This window comes from Nicotiana tomentosiformis, chromosome 1, assembly GCF_000390325.3.
Source record: "Nicotiana tomentosiformis chromosome 1, ASM39032v3, whole genome shotgun sequence".
Classification (NCBI taxonomy): Eukaryota; Viridiplantae; Streptophyta; class Magnoliopsida; order Solanales; family Solanaceae; genus Nicotiana; species Nicotiana tomentosiformis.
This window is the reverse complement of record NC_090812.1, coordinates 157540285-157560200: the sequence shown is the minus strand read 5'-3', so window position 1 is coordinate 157560200 and position 19916 is coordinate 157540285. Positions and strand designations below refer to the sequence as shown.

Sequence of the window (19916 nt, the reverse complement as noted above, 5' to 3'; positions counted from 1 at the left end):
GGACTCAACACAGGGTTGGGTCCGTCTAGGGCAGGTGTACCCAATAAAAAAGACCATCCTGATGCATTTTTACGTGCTACTTGTGCATATGTTTGTTTCAGCTTGCATGTTGACCGATTTCTAGAATAGGGAAAGAAAATCAAAAACAAAAATCGAAAAAAAAACAAGAGTGAAAGGTAGATATTTGAAAAATTCCGAAATTCTGTTGAAAGTTTGAAAAAAAAAAGAGAAAGAAAATAAGCAAATATTTTCAAAAGTCATGATTCTCTTGTTCCGTCAAAACTAACCGAACTACGCGGGTCTGATTCTCACCGGATGTGAGATACGTAGGCTTAGTATACATCCCTAAACTGGAAGGCAGCACTAGCACTGGTGCTAAAGTCAAAACGGTCTTGAGCTTCTGAAAGCTCGCCTCGCAATCATCGGACCATCGGAACATAGCACCCTTCTGGGTTAATCTAGTCAAAGGTTATACAATGGATGAGAAGCCCTCCACAAACCGATGATAATAACCTGCTAATCCCAGGAAGCTCCTGGTTTCGGTCGTTGTGGTTGGACGAGGCCAAATCTTAAATGCCTCGATTTTCTTGGGATCAACCTTAATAACCTCGCCTAATACAACATGCCCAAAGAATGCCATATAATCCAACCAAAACTCACATTTGGAGAACTTAGCATATAGCTTATGTTCCCGCAAGGTCTCTAACACCACTCTCAAATGCTACTCGTGCTCTTCCATGCTACGTGAGTAGATCAAATTGTCATCAATAAAGACAATGACAAACGAATCAATATACGGCCTGAACACCCGGTTCATCAAATCTATAAACGTCATCGAGGCGTTAGTCAAGCCAAAGGACATCACTAGAAAATCATAACGGCCATATCTCGTCCTGAAAGTAGTCTTCGGGACATCGAAATCTCAAATTTTCAGTTGATGGTACCCCGATCTTAATTCGACCTTAGAGAATACCCTAGGACCTTGCAACTGGTCAAATAAGTCATCAATACGTGGCAATGGGTTCTTGTTTTTAATGGTAACTTTGTTTAACTAGCGGTAATCAATGCACATCCCCATAGTCCCATTTTCTTCTTCACAAATAACACTGGTGCACCCCAAGGTGACATACTCGATCTGACGAACCCTTTTTCTAGAAACTCCTCAAGTTGCTCCTTCAACTCTTTTGGAGCCATGCGGTACGATGGAATAGATATGGGCTGGGTACCTGGAGCCAAATCAATATAGAAATCGATATCACGATCTGGTGTCATGCCTGGAAAATCAGAAGGAAACACATTGGAGAACTCCCGAACCACGGGCACTGAATCAATCACCATAATCCCTGTGATAGTATCCCGGTCATAGGTTAGGTAAGCCAAGCACCCCTTCTTGACCATATGTCGAGCCTTCATAAAAGAAATAGCCCGACTAAGTGTACTGACAGACGAACCCTTCCACTCCAATCTAGGCAACTCTGGCATAGCCAAGGTAACAGTCTTGGCATGGCAATCAAGGATGACGTGATATGGAGATAATCAATCCATACCTAGGATGACCTTAAAGTTGGTCATATTAAGCAACAGAAGATCCGCTCTAGTATCATAACCATAAAATGTAATAATACAGGACTGATAGATCCGTTTAATAACCACATAATTGCCCATTGTTATTGACACATAAATAGGAGTACCCAAGGACTCACGAGAAACACCCAAGAAATGAGCAAACAAAGATGAAACGTATGAATACGTAGACCCTGGGTCAGATAGGACCGAAGCATCCCTACCTCAGATAGAAATAATACTTGTGATCACGACATTTGAGGCCACTACATCTGGTCTTGACGAAAAAGTATAGAACCTAGCTGGAGCGCCACTTGACTCGCCTCCACTTGACTGGCCTCCACCTCTAGGATGACCCCTGCCTTCCATCTCTGGGCGGTCGGACGGCTGGTGGGGCAGCTGGTGCTGGAAAATAAATTGATGACCTTGATGTACTGCCTTGCCCTGAAGCTTGGGCAGAACCTCTGCACATGACTGAGATCCCCACACTCGAAACAACCTCTCAGTACGGTGGACTGTTGACCTGCAGTCTGATCCTGATGGCATGAATACACACTGGAGGAATCCTGAATAGTTGGTGGGCGGTAAGAACTCTTTGCCATGGCACTAAAATAAAGTCGCACTGGAGCATCTCGAGGTGGCGGTGGTGCTGGATATGTGGGACTACTAGACTGACCCCTCACAAACTGACCCTTGCCCCCAGTCGGGGCACTACTAAACTCTCCAGAATACCGGAACCGCTTATCTGTTGTAGCCTACTCCTGACCACGCTGACGTGCACCCTCAATCCTCCGATCTTTCTCTACAACTAGGTCGTAAGAACTGAGAAGTCTTCATCTCTACCTCTCTGGACATAGTGGCCTCGCTAGCAGAATGTAAACCGGCAACAATACATTATATTATGCAGTCACTAATAGCTGGCCCTGCTAGGGCTGCTCGAACTGAAATCACAACTCTTCCCTATGAAAGGGTGGAATATATTTGTCCAAGAAGAGGCGAGTGAACTGGTCCCAAGTCATGGGAGGAGAACCTGCTGGTCTGCCGAGAAGATATGACTACCACCACTTACGGGCCCTGCCCTCCAACTGGAAAGTAGTAAAATCCACCCCATGAGACTCCGTATATCCTTATATTGTGCAGTCTGTCCCTGCACCGGTCAATAAAGTCTTGAGGTTCCTCGTGTCGATCACCTCCAAATACAGGAGGTTATAGCCTGGTCCATCTATCCAATAGCCTATGAGGATCGTCGACCGCAGCTTATATAGGCTCATGTATAGCTGCCGCAACTGACTGAGCTCCACCGACGGGTAGTGCACCCGAGGTCTGATATACGGTAGTTGCGTGCCCTAGAACCTGAGCGGTAGGGGTCTGTGCTCCCCCTCTCGCCTGAGATATGTCAGGGTCTGCTGGAAATAAACCAGTTTGAGTCATAGAATCCATGAACCGTAGCATACGGCCCATGACCTCCTGGAATCCCGGTGCGGACATAACGTCCACCGGGGATTGTCCTGCTGCGGGCACCTCAACCTACTCCTTAATAATGGGATCCTCTACTAGATCCACTGGTGGTGTAACTGGAGCAACTCTAGGACACCCTCGTCCTCTACCACGAACTGGAGCCCTCCCTCAGCCTCTGGCAATAGGGGAGCAACTCCTCTATGGTCTAGTACATCCGTTGTGCGCGTTCTCACCATTTGCGAGAGAATGAGAGAAAAATACCTAGTATTATATCAATTTCATGATAGGAGATAAAGAAAGAGTAGTTTCCAAATACCATATAGCATCTCGAAGATAAGTACGGATGTCTCCGCACCAATCCACAACACTCTATTAGGCCTACTCAGAACTTGTGAGACCTACGCGGACCTAGTACTCTGAAACCATGTTGTCACGATCCAATTTCTCCTATAGGCCGTTATGGCACCTAACGTTGCTGCTAGGAAAGCCTATGATGAATTTACTACGTGATTCCTCCTTTTAAACAATTTCCAAGTAATTAAATCCCATTTGTTTAGAAATTTGAGAAATAGAGAGTCAAATGATTAAAATGAAAAGATCTGAATGCAAGAACAAATATGTAAATACCCCAAAACCATAAGGTCTACTAAAGTGTGTGTGAAGATGTGGTGTCCCAAGTGTATGAGCAACTAGTAGAATATGCAAAACTCTAACTATTGTCCGAAATAAAGTACATAGAATATAAATATAAAAGAGAGACTCTAGGGGCTGCAGAACGGCTCGGGAAGCAGATCACCACTAGGCCTTGGGATATCTGGGACGCGCGTCGGTAGGACCGCCAGATGCAACTGTCTCAAATCCTGCACGGTCAGTGCAGAAGTGTAGCGTGAGTACATAAACAACATGTACCCAGTAAGTATCAAGTCTAACCTTGAAAAAGTAGTGACGAGGGGTCGACATCGACCCTTACTATGGGCTACCAATAAAAGTACAGAAGTTTTAAAGAACAAGGGTTATGTAAATAATAATAATAACTCAATAACAAGCAGGAAGCAACAAATTTCTTTCACACATGGTAAGCCCCAGATTAATTCTATCATGTATATTTTAACCTTTCATGCCATGAAATGATATCAAATATATGATAAAACTCCGAGTATTTACACGCACGATTATGCCAAGGTCGTATGGCCCTATCCACAATAATGTGTACACTGCCGAGGGTCGAGCGGCATGAACCAAAGATACATCTATCTACTGTCGAGGCGTTCGGCCCGCTCCAAAAGAAGAGAGGATACGTTGTAAGCATTTCACTTAAGGTTATTAAAGGCTAGCACACAATGTAGTACAAATTCCCTTAACTGTATTTCACAATTCCTCTAACAAGATTAATATATTGTAGGAACTTTAATTAACAAATCAAATGCGACATTAAAATAATTCATGATTTGTGTCCTAAACTACCCGGACACAGCATAAACGTAGCTATGCACGGACTCTCGTCAACTCGTACGTATATAGCCCCCCACAATTAGAGGCAAACAATAATTTAAATCACTTATGGGGTAAATTCCCTCTTACAAGGTTAGACAAGAGACTTACCTCGTCTCAAGGCTCACTTTCCGGTCAAATTTCTGCTCTAAAGTCCCAACTCGGTGTCGAATAATCCAAAGCTAGCCAAACGTTATAAAAATAAATCAATACATGTTCGAAAGTTCATATTCAAACTATTAGAGTGACTACCCAACCCCAATTTGAAGGATTCCTAAAATTTAACCCCAGGCCCACATGCTCGGATTCCGGAACTTTTTCGAAAAAGGTTGTTACTCATATCCTCATGAATTCAAATATATAGTTTTCAATCAATTCCATAACCATTTTCGTGGTTAAATACCATTTTTATCAAAACCTAGGTTTTTCAACTAAACCCACAATTATTTTCTCAATTTACATGTTAACATCTACCCATAAACTATGTATTTAACTCATATTAGGTAGAAATTACTACCTCGAATAGCTAGTGAAATCCCCTCTCTAACCAGCACCAAAATCTCCCCAAAGAGTGAAATAAATGACCCAAAAATGTTTTAACCCCGACTTAAATGAATGTTCTCCCTTCAGCGATTTTTGCACCTACGGCTCTATGGCTGCATCTGCGGCTCCGCATCTGTGGAAAGGGCCTTGCAAATGTGGTCCTCCCCCTCAGATGACATTTTTTCTTATGCGATCAATGGCTCACTTCTACGAGACCGTTTCTGCGGTGTGTGCGCCGCACCTGCGCGCTCGTCCCGCTTCTACGATGGCTTCCTTCGCACCTGCGCTTCCGCAGGTGCGGTCCCTTCGCCTCTTCGGTGATCACTAGGCAGCCTGTGGTGCACCGCTTCTGCGATCCATGGCTCGCTTCTGCGAGCTCACAACTGCATCTAGCCCTCCGCAGGTGCGATTACACCAAATTCTTGGTGGTTCAGCTACTCCTCCAAGTTCAAATGAGTTCCGCGCCTCATCCGATTAACACCCGAGGCCCCCCAAGGCCCCGTCAAAACATTCCAACAAGTTTGAAATCATAAAACGAACTCACTCAAAGCCTCGGAATGCATAAAATAACATTAAAACTAAGAATCACACCCCAAACCAAATTGAATCAACTTATGAACTTCAAGTTCTTCTAATTTACTCTGAATACGCCGAATCGTATTTATACTACTCGGAATGACACTAAATTTTGTGTACAAGTCTTGAATCAACATACATAACTATTCCTGGTCTCAGAATCCCAATTGGACCCAGATAACACCAAATCCTACTTCAAACCAAAATTAAAGAACTTTAAAATCTTCAAGTTACCAACTATCAATATTAGGCGCCGAAACGCTCCCGGTCATCCAAAACCCGATCCGAATATACGCTCAAGTCTAAAAGCATTATACGAACCTATTAAAATCGTCAAATCTGATTTCGAGGTTATTTACTCAAAATGTTGACCAAAGTCAAACTTAGCTTTATTTAGCCAACTTTAAGGAACCAAGTGTTCTAAGTTCAACTCGAACCCTTCCAATCCCGAACTAACCATACCCGCACGTCATAAAATAGTAAAAGCACATACGGAGAGTCTTATTTAGGGGAACAAGAACCTAAAAAGTAAAACGACCGTTCAGATCGTTACATAGCTAGACTAAGTTTTAAAGTTTTTGGGAACAAATCATATTTTAGTTTACAAATTGAACTATGTCAAAGAAGATAAAGAATAGGTTGTTATAGCATTTTGAAACATACAACTTGAAGTGAATTTGTATTTTGTGATTTTTAGGTTCTTCTAGCAAAAGTCAATATGATTTTGAGTTTTTACAAAGCACAAGCTTATGCAGCTTCTTCTAGCTCTCCTTTGACAAGTTCTCCATGTCTAGTTATTAATAACAATATTAATCCTTCCCAAGCATCGGATAAAGTGTTGGATTATGAGCCGGATCCTGCTAAAAGAAAACCAGTTTCAGAATATCGTCCTAATTTACATGACCGCATAAGGAGAAATTATATACAAAATGGACCTTATCAACCTCGTGATTTTGTCTTTCCAAAAAGAGATTTTGGAGGAATAATACGTCACTTTAATCTTGAATGGTTTAAAACTTCATGTTCTCAATGGTTAGAATATAGCACTAAACAAGATGCAGCATTTTGTTTATGTTGTTACTTGTTTAAAAATGAGGTTGGAGGATATGGAAAAGAAGTAGGTGATGCTTTCACAACGGATGGTTTTAGATAGAGGCGAAGCAAGGATTTGAAGTGTGTGGGTTCTAAATTTTAAAATAAGACTATGACCCTATAATGACCCCACTTGTCATTTTGAGAATTAGCGTCTCGTTCAGTGGCTTAAGGTCTCGAGCAGCTTCATAATGTGTATTATGAATTTCTTGTGCGGTCGAGTTTGGTTTTCAGATGATTGAGAATTAAATCGAGAGAGAACAATTATTATTTTTAAAGATAAAATAAAAGGGGTTAACCGAAGTTTGACTTTTATGCAAACGACTCCAAAATGGAGTTTTGATGGTTTCAATAGTTCCGTATGGTGACTTTGGACTAAGGAGTGTGTCCGGATATATATTTAGAAGTACGTAGTTAATATTGGCTTGAAATGGCGAAAGTTGAAAATAGAAGGTTTGAAAGTTTGACCGGAAGTTGACTTTATTGATATCGGGGTCGGAATCCAATTCTGGAAATTTTGATAGTCTATTATGTCATTTATGACTTGTGTGCAAAATTTGAAGTCAATCGGACTTGATTTGATAGGTTTCAGCATCGAATGTATAATTTGGAATTCGGAAGTTCATAAGTTTCTTAGGCTTGAATCGGTGCGTGATTCGTGATTTTTAGGTTTAGTACCTCGAGAAAATTCTTTTATAAATCTTGTGTGAAAGTGGTGGTTACCGAAATAACTTTGACTCGGGCGAAATAGAAAAACAAATCTTGTCACAAACGCTCAGGGTAGCGTGGTGTCCTAACCCTGGCACTAGGATTTTTGAGGTTCTTGAAGAAGCGCCACAAGCAGCGCCCCACACCACCTGTGGCGCTACAACTATTAAATCCCTATTAGGGGGGAGGGTTCACCATTTTTGACAAAAACAGAGTTGGGAAGCTCAGCTTAGGCGATTTTTCAGAGGGGGTTTTCACAAGCTTGAACTTGGTAAGTGTTCTTTATCCTAAATCATTTATATTTCATGATTCCATACTTATTTACATCATGAATCCTTGAATTTAATTGAAGAAAACTAGATTTTTGTAAAATCTTCTAAAAATATAAAATGAATATTTAAAAGGCAATCTGATGTCGGAATTCGATAATTTTTGTATGGTTGAACTCGTATCAGAATGAGTGTTTGGATCCCATGATATTTTCATCGGGTTCTGAAAAGTGGGCCCCACGTTGACTTTTCCAAAAATGACTTAAATTAAGTCTCATTTGAATTGTGAGTAATTTCTAAAGCTCAAGTTGAATTGTTGGTAAATAAATTGCTAGGTTTGATTGGTTTGGAGACTAATTCGAAAGGAAAAGCCGTGGTCGAGTGATCACTTGAATTGCGAAGCAAGGTAAGTGTTGTCGTTAACCTTGACTTAAGGGAATAGAACCCTTGAACTATGTGTTATTTGAATTTCATGTGTAGCGACGTATAGACGAGGTTGCAAGTGTCTAAACGTCGTCAAATTGCTTGTTTCCATGTTTTTACGTATTTCACTAATTTCCTTATTTCATGGATTAATTGTTATATTAATTGATTCTCTTATTTTCATTGCCTATTATTATGCCTTGACTTAATGCCTTAATTGCTACCTGCTTATTTGACTTTTGTGTCATAGTTGCTATTTGATAATTATCAATTCATATATTAAATTGCCTATCTCCTCCCTGATTTTACACTTATTTGTTACTTGTCCCTATTTATTTCCTACATAATTTATAATTGTTGAATACATTGTTGCCTAATAGTTTCATATTAATTGTGGAATTTACTGAAGTAGTCTTGCGTATAAGTGTTGTTAATTTATATTGTTGGGTCGGGTTGCACGCCGCAACAGAATTTATATGAAAGATTATATTGTTGGATCCGGTTTCATACTGCAACAGAATTAATTAAAAGTTTACATTGTGGGATCGGGTTGCACGCCGCAACAGAATTTATTTAAAGTTTATAATGAAGGATCGGGTTGCGCGGCGCAACGAAATTTAATTGAAGGATTATATTGTGGGAATGGGTTGTACGCCGCCACAGAATGATAAAAGAAATAATTGATTGTGGCTATCGAATTGGCCTCGATTGTTGATATGACTTACCTGTCTTACCTCTATTACTGTTATTGTTATTATTATTATTATTATTATTATTATTATTATTATTATTATTTCTATTATTGGTTTTATTATTATTATTGAGTACAGGTTAATGTAAGTGACATGCCTTAGCCTCGTCACTACTTCGTCGAGATTAGGCTCGGCACTTACAGAGTACATGGGGTCGGTTGTACTCATACTACACTCTACACTTCTTGTGCAAATACCGGAGTTGGTCCCAACGACGTACTGTAGACTTGCTCGAATTCAACTACTAGATTAGATTTGAGGTATAGTTGCACATCGTTCGCAGCTCTGAAGTCCCCTTCCACTTTATCTTAGTTGTGTACTTTCTTTCAGACAACTTTATTTTTATTCAGACCCTTATTTTTATTATTCTAGAAGCTCATGCCCTTGTGACATAAGTTCTGGGATGGTATTTCGACATCGTTATTATTTTGGTTTGTTCACTTATTTTCAGATTTTATTCCAGTTAGTGGTTTTCTTATTATTATTTAAATTAAATTGTTAAAAATGGCTAAATTTATTCTAACGTTGGATTGCCTAACAAATGAAATGTTAGGCATCATCACGGTCCCGAAGGTGGGAATTTCGGGTCGTGACATGTAACGACCCGACCGGTCGTTTTGAGTATTACAATCCTATTTCCCCATTTACTGCTAAAATTATACTTTACAGATGTTGTGTGACTTGCCAGGGTAATTGGTTCGGGTCCGGTGAGATTTTGGAATGAATTGGAACACTTAGTTCCAAGGTTTAAAGCTTAAGTTAAAATAGTGACCGGATGTGGACTTATGTGTAAACGATCTCGGATTCGAATTCTGATAATTCCAATAGCTCTGTATGGTGATTTTGGACTTAGGAGCGTGTCCGAAAAATTATTTAGAGGTCTGTAGTGGAATTAGGCTTGAAATACCGAAAGATGAATTTTTGGAAAGTTTGACCGGGGGGTCGACTTGTTGATATCGGGGTCAGAATCCGATTGTGGAAATTTGAATAGGTATGTAATGTGAAATATGACTTGTGTGCAAAATTTGAGGTCAATCGGACATGATTTGATAGGTTTCGGCGTCGTTTGTAGAATTTGGAAATTTATTAGGCTTGAATCCATGTGTAGTTCATGTTTTTTAGGTTGTTAGGTATGATTTGAGGACTCGAGTAGGTCCGTATTATGTTATGAAACTTGTTGGTATGTTCGGACGGGGACCCGAGGACCTCGGGTGAGTTTCGGATGGTTAACGGATCGATTTTTGAATTTGGAAGACTGTTGGAACTCAAGCCTTCTAGTGTAATCTCACCTGCGGAAAAGTAGTCGCAGGTGCGAGCTCGCAGGTGCGAGCTCGCAAGTGCGAGCAGGGGTGCGCTGAAGCGAGGCGCGCAGGTGCGGAAGGAGCTTCGCAGTTGCGCAATCGCACCTGCGCGAGAAGGAGCGCAGATGCGAGCAGAGGGTTGTGAGGCATTGGTCGCAGGTGCGAGGGAAAATTCTGCACCTGCGTGAGCGCAGATACGGACGAATGCGCGCAGAAGAGGAAACTGGGCAGGCGAGTGGAGTCCACAAATGCGACGTTTTGCTCGTATAAGCGGATGCGCAGATGCACAAATATTGTCCGCAAGTGCGAAAATCGCTGGGGTAGAACCTTAAATTCGAGGGTTCAACATTTTTCACCCATTTTCTGATTTTGGAGCTCGGGTTGGGCAATTTTGGAGAGGAACTTTTCTACACAACTTGGGGTAAGTGTTCTTAACTCCCTTGTGATTATATTCTATGAATTAATCTTCATTTTGGGTATAAGATTATTGAATCTTCAAGAGAAATATAAGGAAATTTCAATAATGTCACAAAATGAATTTTTCAAGTTTGAATACCGATTTGGAGTCGGATTTGAGTGAAATTAGTATGGTTGAACTTGTAATTGGATGGATTGTCGTATTTTGTGAGTTTCATCAGATTTCGAGACGTGGGCCCCATGGGTGATTTTTGGGGTGCAATTTCGGATTTTTGGAGAATATTAGTATTTTGATATGGAATTAATTCCTATAATTTTTGTGAGCTGAATCAAATTAATTGTGACTAGATTCGAGCCATTTGGAAGTTGGTACGTGCATAATGGAATTTCTGGAGCATTGTTTAGCTTGCTCGACATTGGATTCGGCTTGTTCGAGGTAAATAACTCTTCTAATCTTGGAGCTGAGGGTATGAACCCTGAATATATGTATTATGTGAATTGTTGGGAGGTGACGCACATGCTAGGTAACGAGCGTGTGGGCATGCACTATAGAAATTATGACATAATTATTTATGTGGAATTTTGTAGTTAAATAATCTTGGCATTTTCCATGTGGTTTTATGTGTTAAATAAATTGAGCTGAAAAGTATATAAAAAATTATGTTGAGGCTATGTGCCAGTATTATTGTGACTCACAAAGGTCATATTGCTGTAAATTATTAGTTTTAAATTGAAAATTTTACTCAGTCATATTCATGTCATTACAAATCATATCTCAGTCTCTATTGTTATTTATTGATACATCATATCATCATTTTGGGCTATTCTCATGACATTGTGAGCCCATGAGAGAGAGACTGGAGTGATTGATGACTGAGGGAGGCCGAGGGCTTGATTATGAATATATTATTTTTTTATCGGGTTGCACGCCGCAATAGGCCATGTTGGCTTTATATATATATGTTATACTATTACACGTGAGTTGGCCGTACGAATCTATATATTATACTATTGCACGTGAGTTGGTTGTGCGGATCCAGATATTATTATAGCACGTGAGTTGTCCGTGCGGATCCAGATATGATATTATAGCACGTGAGTTGTCCGTGCTTATAGCGCTTGGGCTGTAGGAGACCCTCATGAGTCTGTACACACCTCCAGTGAGCGCAGTCGACTATAAATAGGGATCGGGTTGCACGCCATAGCAGGTATTGTATAGCGCTGAGTGATTGAGTGTGCTGAGCATAGTGAGAGAGAATGCGAGAAAGTGAGATTGAGTACTCTGAGAGTGTGAATACATGAGTACAATCTCTGAGATACATTGCATTGACATGCACACATGACATATATGCATAGAGATGTGTTTTCCTCATACTGTACGGTATCACATTATTCATGATTTCTCACACATGTTAACAGATGGGCATAGTGATGCATTTGTTTTACACGGGTTATCTGGAAAGAAAATGAAATATATCATTTATTATTGAAAGGATTTTGGAAAAATTATTGCTTTCAAACTTATTCATATTTTTGGAAATTTACATAAACGATTTGGGTTTTTCACTGATGTACTTGTAAGGAAGAACTATTATTTTTGAAATCATGACTTGGCTGAGCATTTTATCTCTGAGTTACTTCTGGTATTATTTGCTTTATGTTGTTATGGACTATTGTGGACTAGTGGTTTTGGACCCAACCTTGGTAGAAGCTCGTCACTACTTTCAACCTACGACTAGGTTTGTTACTTACTCAGTACATGGGGTCGGTTGTACTGATATTACACTTCTGCATATTGCGTGCAGATGTTGGCCGTTGTTGTTGTTGTGCTCGATGGTTGCGAGACTTGAAGATGTACCTGCATTCCTATTGTAGCTGTCTCTTGTTCAGGGTAGCCTTAGATTTATAAAAGCTCTGTTTATGTTTTATTCAAACAGACTATGTATTTCATTTCCGCTTTGTTTACTCTATTCTTAGAAGCTCATAATTTGTACTACCAGTTCTTGGGGAATGTATAAGGTTAAGATAATTATTTACTTAAATTTCTTTAATAATTGTTATTGGAATTGGATAGTTGAAAGTTGGCTTACCTAGCGGGTTGGGTTAGGTGCCATCACGACTAGTTGGATTTTGGGTCGTGACATGACAGACCTAAAACTAATATACAATAATAAACTGACTAAAGAATGAGTATCGATATTTAATATATATTTAAAAATTAACGAAAGACAGACACAATATATGTAACGACTCGGTCGTTCGTTTTGAGAGTTATAGCCTTGATCCCCTATTTACTGCTTTCCCCGTATCTGTTTCAGCTTATGTAACTTGTCGGGAGGTTTTGTTTTGGTTTTGGGGGTGTTTTGGGACACTTAGTCCCTAAATAGAAGTTTTAGTCTTAGGATTTTGTCTGTAGTCGAAACTATATGAAGACGACTCTGAAATGAAGTTTTGTCGGTTCCGTTAGCTTCGTTGAGTGATTTTGGACTTAGGGGCATGTCCGGATTGTGAATTGGAGTTTTGTAGCTGATTTAGGCTTGAAATGGTAAAATTTGAATTTTTGGGAAGTTTGACTAGAAGTGGACTTTGTGATATCGGGGTCGGATTCTGATTTCGAAAGTTGGAGTAGGTCCGTAATGTCAATTATGACTTGTATGCAAAATATGGGGTCAATTGGACGTGATTTGATATGTTTCGGCATCTGTTGTAGAAGTTTGAAATTTTAAAGTTCATTAAGTTTGAATTGGAGGATGATTCATATTTTTAGCGTTGTTTGATGTGATTTGAGGGCTCGACTAAGTTCGTATGATGTTTTAAGACTTGTTGGTATGTTTGGTTGAGGTCCCAGGGGCCTCGGGTGGATTCCGGGTGGTTAAAAGACTCGTTTTGGACTTGAAAGATTTCAGAAATTTCTGGTGTCTTCAGTTACTGGTTTCCTCTTATGTGGTCGCGTAGGACGAAACGCGATCGCGAAGCCTTGAATTAGGCAGTCACCTTTTTGTTCTATGCGATCGCAGTAGCTCGTCCGTGATCGCGAAGTTTGCGTGGCCATTGATGCGCGAATGCATAGCCCTTTATGCGTTTGCAGTGAAGAAGAGAGGACCTGGGTAGTGGGAGGATTTACTCTATGCGGTCGCATGGTAGTGGTACGTGTTAGCGAACAGATATTCGCATTCACACTGGGTATGTTTAAATGGTTGGAATTTTGTTCCATGCGATCGAATGAGATGTTGCGCGATCGTGTAGTGTGAGCACCTGGGCAGAATATAACATTTTAAAATCGAGGGTTTAGCCATCTTTAACATACCTTGAGATAGAGAGCTCGGATTTGGATGAAATTTTGAGGGATTTTCAGAGGCATCGATTGTGTAATGATTCTTCATTTGTTTTTGGTTATATCCGACTAATCTATCATTAATTACATCCTTTAATTTCGGGTTTGGGTTGAGAAAATTGGGAAAAATGGGAAAAGTTCTTCAACCAAATTTTTGGGTTATGGTTGAGATTTTGACATCGGATCTGAGTAATTTTGGTATGAGTGAACTCGTGAGTGAATGGGTGTTCGTATTTTGTGACTTTTACCCGATTCCGAGTTGTGGTTCCGGGGAGACATTTTGGGGCGATTTTCTATTTCCTCGCTTTAGCTTTGATTTCATTAACTAGTTAGTTTCTTATAGTTATATTTATGATATGTAATTGATTTTGGCTAGATTTGGGCCATTCGGAGTTGGATATTCATGGAAAAAGCATTGTTACAGATTGATTTGAGCTTGGTTCGAGGTAAGTAACTTGTCTAACCTTGTGTGGGGGAAAATCCCCTTAGGACTTGGTACTGTTGTGATATGTGAGTGTCGTGTAAGTGAGGTGACAAGTGCTTACATGGGCTATTATTGTAAAAACTGATTTTTCACTGAGTAGTGACCTGTTTTCATTTTAATTGTATTATACCAGTATGTGTAGTTACCCTTTTTGGTCTAATATCTCATGTCTACGTGCTTTAACTGCTTATTTGAACTCTGTGCAACATGCCTAGTTGATTTCCTATTTTTCCTTGATCTTTATCAATTTTAACTGTAAAATTCTTGTTGTTAACTGTTGTATTTATCGGTTTGAACTGTGTGTTTACTTTTGAGACTACGAGATGGTTTCTCCGGAGTTATCACTGCACATTTACTTTTGAGACTACGAGGCAGTTCCTCAGGAGTTCTCCCTGCATATTTACTTTTGAGACTACGAGGCGGTTCCTCAGGAGTTCTCCCTGCATATTTACTTTTGAGACTACGAGGCAGTTCCTCGGGAGTTCTCCCTGCACATTTACTTTTGAGACTACGAGACGGTTCCTCGGGAGTTCTCCCAGCATATTTACTTTTGAGACTATGAGGCGGTACCTCGGAAGTTCTCCCTGTATATTTACTTTTGGGACATGAGATGGTATCTCAGGAGCGCCTGTGTTGTTATATCATTGTGCGGTATTGTTATTGCTTTGTGAATACTTGTTGTTGTCTTACCCATTTTACATCATGTTTTTATAGCATCTGTCTTATTATTATATACCAGTAGGGCCTGGACTTGACCTCGTCACTACTCTACCGTGGTTAGGCTTAGCACTTATTGGGTACCGTTGCGGTGTACTCATGCTACTCTTATGCACATGTTTTGTGTGCAGATCCAGGTACTTCTTATCAGCCTCGCTGCTAGCTGAGAGTGCTTGCTGTTGTACGGAGACTTCAAGGTATATCTGCCACGTCCGCAGACCTCTGAGTCCCCCTCTGTTCTCTTCTATGTTATCTACTTTCACTATTTCTTTTATTAGACTCTGGTGTATAGAGATTCTAGTTTCCTTCTATAGCTTGTGACTTATGATGTTCCAGGTTTTGGGAATACCGTATATTACTAGAGTGTTGGTTATTGTACATGCTGAGCGACATTGTTATCAGTTATCTATTGCAGTTAGTTTTTAAGTTTTCCTTCCATTTTGTTATTTCCGCATTTGTGTTAGGCTTACCTAGTCGTAGAGACTAGGTACCGCCACGACATCTTACGGAGGGAGAATTGGGTCGTGACAATATATGAATATAAACATTATCATTTCAATTACACTCGACGACTTGTCATGTTTTGAAAATGATCAATGATTGCATCATTAGGTATACTTCCAAATACTTCATCCTCTATATAAAAAACTAAACAATCATTCAAAAAGTCCCCATTTTCGACCGTTGCAGTAGCCACAGGTAATATCAAACTCGGCTTCACAAGTAAATAAACAAGTCCTCATGTCTTATGAATATTTGTTTTAACCAATGTCTTCGACATATCACCATGCCCTTTCAAGTTAGAGAATGCATTGTCCATTTCTCGCACATAGTCAATATAATTGTCAAGCTCACAACTAAGATCTTCAAGATTAGAAGCAGTGAATTCATTTGGATAATATGTAGCATGTTTCATAATCTTGTTTTTATCATAATTTGCAAAAGAATCATCGGTACTCAAACTAGCCATACCAAGAACCAGATCAATATTTACCTCACTAAAACAATTGTTAAGCTCCGAAAGTTCCAAATCAATAGCAGCACAAAACACCTCTACGTACAAATGATAGGAATATGTAACATTTGAGCTTTTACACTTCAACTTTCCAAGTGCATACTTCTCATCCATTTTTGGGATTACAATACCATTCTTATCACAAAACAAAGAGACGTCTTCTATCAAAGATTTCCATTTAGATTCCCTCATTGTTTGCAATTGCCTATTTGTGAAATCAACAAGTTTCATTTCACTAACAATATCTTGATCTTTTCTTTATAGGGCCATATTCAAATCATATACAATTGCCAATAGTTTTAACATCAAATGTATTATACATACGAACTCATAAGATCTTATATCTTCCACTAGACTTTTTGCCAATGCTTTCTCCTGATAATTTGAACCCACATTTGCAAGAACTCCAAGTATATGAACAATTGATGAGAATAAAGAAATAAAGTTACGCAATATCTTACAGTGAGATCCCCAATGGGTATCACCTGGTCTTTGATCATCACCAAGCAATAATAACTCATCTAATTTTTTAGCTTGATCATCTCTAAGTATCTCCCTAAGCTTATAAGAACCTCCAACAATATTCAAAACATTAGCAAGAATGTCAAAAAAAACTATTTACATCATGGTGTTTCTTTGCAACAGCTACAAGAGTCGATTGCAACTGATGAGCAAAGCAATGTATGAAATATGCCGAAGGATTATCTTTTAGAATCAAAGTTTTAAGACCATTGATTTCTCCTTGCATGTTACTAGCTCTATCATACCCTTGTCTTCGTATTAGAGATGAACTCAATGAATGTTGTAAAATCAAAGAATATATTGCTTTTTGTAATGCATGTGCAGTTGTACCTTTATTATGAACAAGACCAAGGAATCGCTCAATAAGTTCACCTTCCTTGTTGACATAATGCAGAACAAAAGCCATTTGTTCCTTATGAGAGTGTCACGACCCAAAATCCAATTAGTCGTTATGGCACCTAACCTCACCCGCTAGGTAAGCCAAATAACAACAATCCAATTCAATTAATATTTAACTGACATTAATACACTCCCCAAGGACTGGTAGTATAAATCATGAGCTTCTAAGATTCGAATTTACAAAGCTGGTGTGAAATAAAGATACGTCATTTGTCTTAAATATACATGAACAGATTAAAAATTTTAAAGCTACCATGAACAAGAGGAAGCAATGACTGGAACGCAGGTACATCTTATAATAATACAATTTAATAAGTAACAAATCTAACCTTAGGTTGAAATTAGTGACGAGCTAGGACAAGGGTTAGAGTCCAACTCCAATAACTAATAACATCTTATAACAATACAATTTAAATAAGCACAAGTAATAACTCAATAATAAAATGCTCATCTCGTATAAAATTCTGGAAAATAAACATTTTCTTTTCAATATAATAGTAAAACTCAAATCTTTTGCTGAAAGTCACCGAACATATGAGTAAGCCTGAAATGTGTGATTTTTCTCAAAACTTTAACGACATATAAGAAATCTCATTATCACATGGCATGAGTAAAAAAAAAGACTTCTCTTTGCCTACATGTCAAGTATACATGTCTAATGCAATGCAGTACAGTGATGAACTCACGTACTCACACTCTCAAAGTACTAAGTATTGTATATGGCCAATCCAACCGAGGGAAATCCATCCCAAATATATATACATAATAACTGGCATTCAGTCACTCAGTACTGTACAGGGCCAATCCAGCCCATGGAACTCCAACGCAAATCTAAATGTATATGGCAACTCCATGTACAGGGAACTCCAACCCAAATATAATGTATAGGGCAACTCCATGCCCAGGGAACTCCATCCCGAATATAATGTATAGGGCAACTCCATGCCCAGGGAACTTCCCAAAAGTGTATATATATCGCAACTACATGCCCAGGGAACTCCATCCCAAATATAATATCCATTGCGTTCACTGTGGGGGGTGCAGACTCTGAAGGGGCTCCTTAAGCCCTAACGCTATAATAAGCCAGGTCCAGGCATAAATAAATAAAAACATGTTGCGGCGTGCAACCCGATCCCATAATATCTTCACAATCAGTCCCTCGGCCTCATTTAGTCATCAATCTCTCCAGTTTCTTGGGCTCACAATGCCATAAAACTAGTCCAAAATGATGATATGATGTATCAATAAATAACAACAGAGACTGAGATATGATATGCAATGAATGAACATGGCTGAGTATGAAATTACAGTTTAAACATATAATTCGACAGCAGAAATTACCTCAGTGGGTCCCAATAATACCAGCATTTGCATAAGCATGATTTCTAACATGAGTCACAACTCAGTTTCTCTAACACATGAAACATATATGGAAACATACAACTTAATTGATTACACAGCTCTACGGAATCGACTGAGTCACAATTTCTACGGTGCACGCCCACACACATGTCACCTAGATTGTGCGTCACCTCCAAACAAAGCACATAACACGTATAATCAGAGTTCATTCCCTCAACTCCAAGTTTAGAAGTGTTACTTACTTCGAACTAACCGAATCCAATTTCGAGCAAGCTAAACATTGCTCCAAGAATTTCATTCTACGCGTATCAACTTCCGAACGCCTTCATATCTCCTCAATTTCAAGCCAAACAATCCTAAACTAGTCAAACAACGTGCAAATAATCAAAATATACTCCAGTGCTTACAATTAACAATTTATAAAAATTTACAACTCCGCTCGAAAAGTCGACAATGGGTCCTACGTCTCGGAATCTGATGCAACTCACAAAATCCAACAACCCATTCAATTGTGAGTTTAGCCAAACTAATTTAACTCAAATCCGACACTGAATCGATATTCAAAACTCAAAAATTTGTTTTATGAAATTAAAGAAATTTCTTTTGATTTCTCTTAAAAATTCGATAATCATACTCCAAAAATGAAGATTAATCAATGAAATATAATCACAAGTGAGTCGAGAATGCTTGCCCCAAATCGTGTGGTGAAATTCCTCTCCAAGGTCTCCCAAACCGAGCTCCAAAAATCGTAAACTGGGTAAAAATGGCGAACCCCCAAACTTAAAGCTTCTGCCCAGGTATTTACCCTTCGCGATCGCGGAAACTTCTTTGCGATTGCGAAGCACAAAAATTTACAGATCATTTTTACTCTATGCGATCGTGACCCCATTAGTGGGATTACTACGGGGTTGATGATGTTGTTGTTGTGATCGCGGCCATTTCCCTGCGATCGCGAAGCACAAACTTCTATTACTCTTCATAAATTCTTCTCAGACAACATGTAGTGTATTGGTCATAACATTTTGTACAAAACTCCAAATGATGAATGGTTTAATTTTCCGAAGCATGGACATCAAGGGCTACAACGTTCATATTTGGATCATCTCCAAATTCCTTATAGATTGCAAGATATAAGCTTCCAAAGTCGGGTTAGTGACAACGGGATTTTTCTCTACGTGATCGCGGAAGGCCTTCCACGATCGTGATTCACTGGCCATTTTTTCCCATTTAACTCTTCGCGATCGCGGCCAATTTCATGCGATCGCACTGCACACTACTGTAGCCAAAAACTAATAGCTAAAATTAGCCTAGAAATGGTCTGAAACTACCCCGAAACTCACCCGAGCCACTCGGGACCCCGTCCAAACATACAAACAATTCTCAAAACATATTATAGACCTACTCGAGGCCTCAAATCACATCAAACAACGTCGAAATTACAAAATCCACCTCGAATCGAAATTATAAATTTTCCAAATTACCAAATTCTA

General features: G+C 39.4%; 1 protein-coding gene across 1 annotated transcript; it reads right to left on the bottom strand.

Annotated features, from left to right (window-relative positions):
• Positions 1-15867: 15867 nt before the first annotated feature.
• Positions 15868-17071, bottom strand: LOC138891698 (uncharacterized). The gene is made up of 3 exons (XM_070175450.1): positions 16759-17071; positions 16472-16715; positions 15868-16348 (listed from the first exon to the last, which is right to left on the bottom strand). The coding sequence occupies exons 1-3, from the start codon at positions 17069-17071 to the stop codon at positions 15868-15870; spliced, it is 1038 nt and encodes a 345-aa protein (XP_070031551.1).
• Between the last annotated feature and the right edge of the window lie 2845 nt (positions 17072-19916).

Bases quoted from the DNA above. Each gene is read 5' to 3' on its own strand.
- LOC138891698 (XM_070175450.1), bottom strand. From the start codon at position 17,071: ATGGCTTTTGTTCTGCATTATGTCAACAAGGAAGGTGAACTTATTGAG. The intron at 16,716-16,758 runs GTTTTTTTTGAC...ATATTGTTGGAG, and splicing joins GAAACACCATGATGTAAATA to GTTCTTATAAGCTTAGGGAG. The intron at 16,349-16,471 runs GTTCGTATGTAT...TTTCACAAATAG, and splicing joins GAAGATATAAGATCTTATGA to GCAATTGCAAACAATGAGGG.